At 29.7% G+C, this 2500-nt stretch overlaps 1 protein-coding gene across 4 annotated transcripts in view; it reads right to left on the bottom strand.

Moving 5' to 3' along the window:
• LOC122637528 (A disintegrin and metalloproteinase with thrombospondin motifs 9) overlaps positions 1 to 2500 on the bottom strand; it is a 106360-nt gene that overhangs the window by 39250 nt on the left and 64610 nt on the right. For all 4 annotated transcript variants that reach the window (XM_043829710.1, XM_043829712.1, XM_043829711.1 and 1 more), the window contains one exon: positions 1482 to 1677. In XM_043829710.1, coding sequence (XP_043685645.1) covers positions 1482 to 1677 — 196 coding nt within the window. The remainder of the gene's footprint in view (positions 1 to 1481; positions 1678 to 2500) is intronic.

Raw genomic sequence — 2500 nt, 5'->3', positions numbered from 1 at the left:
TATTATACGTCGCCGAGAGACGAATATTTTCCCTCGGTTTGTTGTATGTACAACACAGTGGCTGTTTTAAAGAAACAGTATGTACTCGGGTCATGAATAAAACCATTTCGGAGAGAAAGATTTGTAATACATACATACATACATACATACATACATACATACATACATACATACATACGTACATACATATATATATATATATATACATACGTCCGTTTATATACGTATATGTATGTATATACTTATATATGTACATATACATCCTTACATACATGTGCGTACGTGCGTGCGTGCGTGTGTGTGTGTGTGTGTGTGTGTGTACACCATAAGATTGGGTACATGCATTATTAATTTTTTTTCGGCGGTGAATGCACCAACCCTTCGATTTCTCTTTTTATTTTTCTTTTTCTTTTATTTTTCTTTTTTTTTTTTCATTGTCTTTCTTTCTCTCCGTTAACTCTCTCTTTCCGTTGTATCCCCGTTTTCTTGTAGCTGTCGTACGTATGTGTATATATATGTATGTGTGCGTGTAACTTCCTACGCCCATATAAATTCGTTACTCTTACATGATATTTCAGAACGCGTATTTCGAACGAACATACGACAGGTGCGGACGTCTTCTCCGTCTTATGCTAACTTGATTCATAATATCAAAATAATTTCAATGTTGAATATCAATCGACCTTACAATATTTTTATTAGATGTGTGCGTGTGTATGTGTATTAGAGAATAAGACGCAATTCGCTCGATTAATTTAAATCTTGGAATTTTGTAGTATTTTATACTTAATACTTTTTTTTTTAACTGTATATAGAATATCGATATCTATAATAAAAATTTTTAACGATATATATATATATATATACATATATCAATATAATATATATAAATCAATGTGTATTGATTATATATATATATATATATATATGCATATATAATATATACATACACATATATACAAATACATGTATATATTATTTTACTGATAAATGAATTAAATTTTTTGTTTCTTTCTTCTGGATCACTGCAGAAAAATATAGATACATCTTTTCTTCTTTTTAGAAGCAAGAGATAATTTCTAGTTATAAAAAAAGAAAAGAAATAAATAAAAAAAAAAAAAAAAAAAAAAAAAAAAAAAAAAAAAAAAAAAAAAAAAAAAAAAAAAAAAAAAAATCCGCACAGTTTTTTAAGAAAAATCTTAACGATCATCCCCTTTCAAAAAAGAAGAAAAAATCAAAATACAAGAAACATTCGTAAAAAAACAAACTAACTCTTCTTTAAGAGAATATGCAGCGAAATAAACATATTTTTTTTTTTTTCTTTTTCCCCCGAGAAGAGACGAGGGATAATTTCTTAGCTTAAAATAAGAAATAAAACGAGATGAAAGGAATGAAAGACGAACAAAAAAAAAAAAAAAAAAGAAAGAAAGAAAGAAAGAAACGAATACGAAGAAAAAAGAATTAAGCGAAAAGGATCTTACCAATGACAGCACAATTGCGAACACCGTCAGTAGGATCCTCGTCAATTTCGTTGGACGAGGTTGACTCAGTGGGAGGACGCACCCGGTAGATAGCATGTTGCAAGGAGGATGCCATCATTGAATCCTTCTCGTTCTCGCGCCAATGCTCGGCCGGTTTAATGAAGTAACTTCCGCTGGAAGTTCTCATGTGGCCCGTCTAAAAGGGATAACAAACGAATTTAATACATTTTACACGTACGACCGTCTATCTATATCCTTTTTCCCCACCTTCACCTGTTTCTTCAACACTATCACTCCCCCTCCCACTCCCCACCCTATCCCCGCCAATCTCTTTCAATTTCCTTCTGTTTCGAGCAGTCGAAGTTTGTGAAATTTTATTTTCATATTCATATATTCGCATTAATTTTTACGTTTCATGCATTTTTTTTTTTTTTTTCAAATACGTACGTATAAATTGTTATCAATTGTTAGATAAGTATCTTTCAAATTATATCGTTTTGTTTGTTATTTATTCATTTACATGTATATATGAGAATTAGCTTGAAAACAAATTTTTATTTACATACCGATATGTAAATATATTTATTTATTTATTTATTTATTTATTACTTAATCTTAATAAATTTTAATTGTGTCAGTCAGTAATAGTACGGTTAATGTTTAAATATAAATAAATATTAACTTCTTATACAATTTTATATATATATATATATATATGTTTTTTAAAAACTTGTTATTGATCTTCTCTATCTCACTTCCTCTATCTCACTCTATCTCTTCACTTCCTTATGTTGGAAAACTTCGGAAGAGATACCAGAAAGAAAAATGAAATTATTTATATAACATTTATGTAATATATATTATATGATATAGATTGGTTGAAAGAGACAATATCCTAGGTTTCTTCTACGTAACATGGGGACACGCGTGCGCTTGAGCTAGACAAGGAGGACGCCCACGTTAAACCCACCTACGCTTGCATTCCGTACTTGCCGAGAATAAGAATAAAATAATGGAAG

Source organism: Vespula pensylvanica, chromosome 2 (assembly GCF_014466175.1).
Source record: "Vespula pensylvanica isolate Volc-1 chromosome 2, ASM1446617v1, whole genome shotgun sequence".
Lineage (NCBI taxonomy): Eukaryota > Metazoa > Arthropoda > Insecta > Hymenoptera > Vespidae > Vespula > Vespula pensylvanica.
This window is presented reverse-complemented; position numbering and strand designations above follow the sequence as displayed.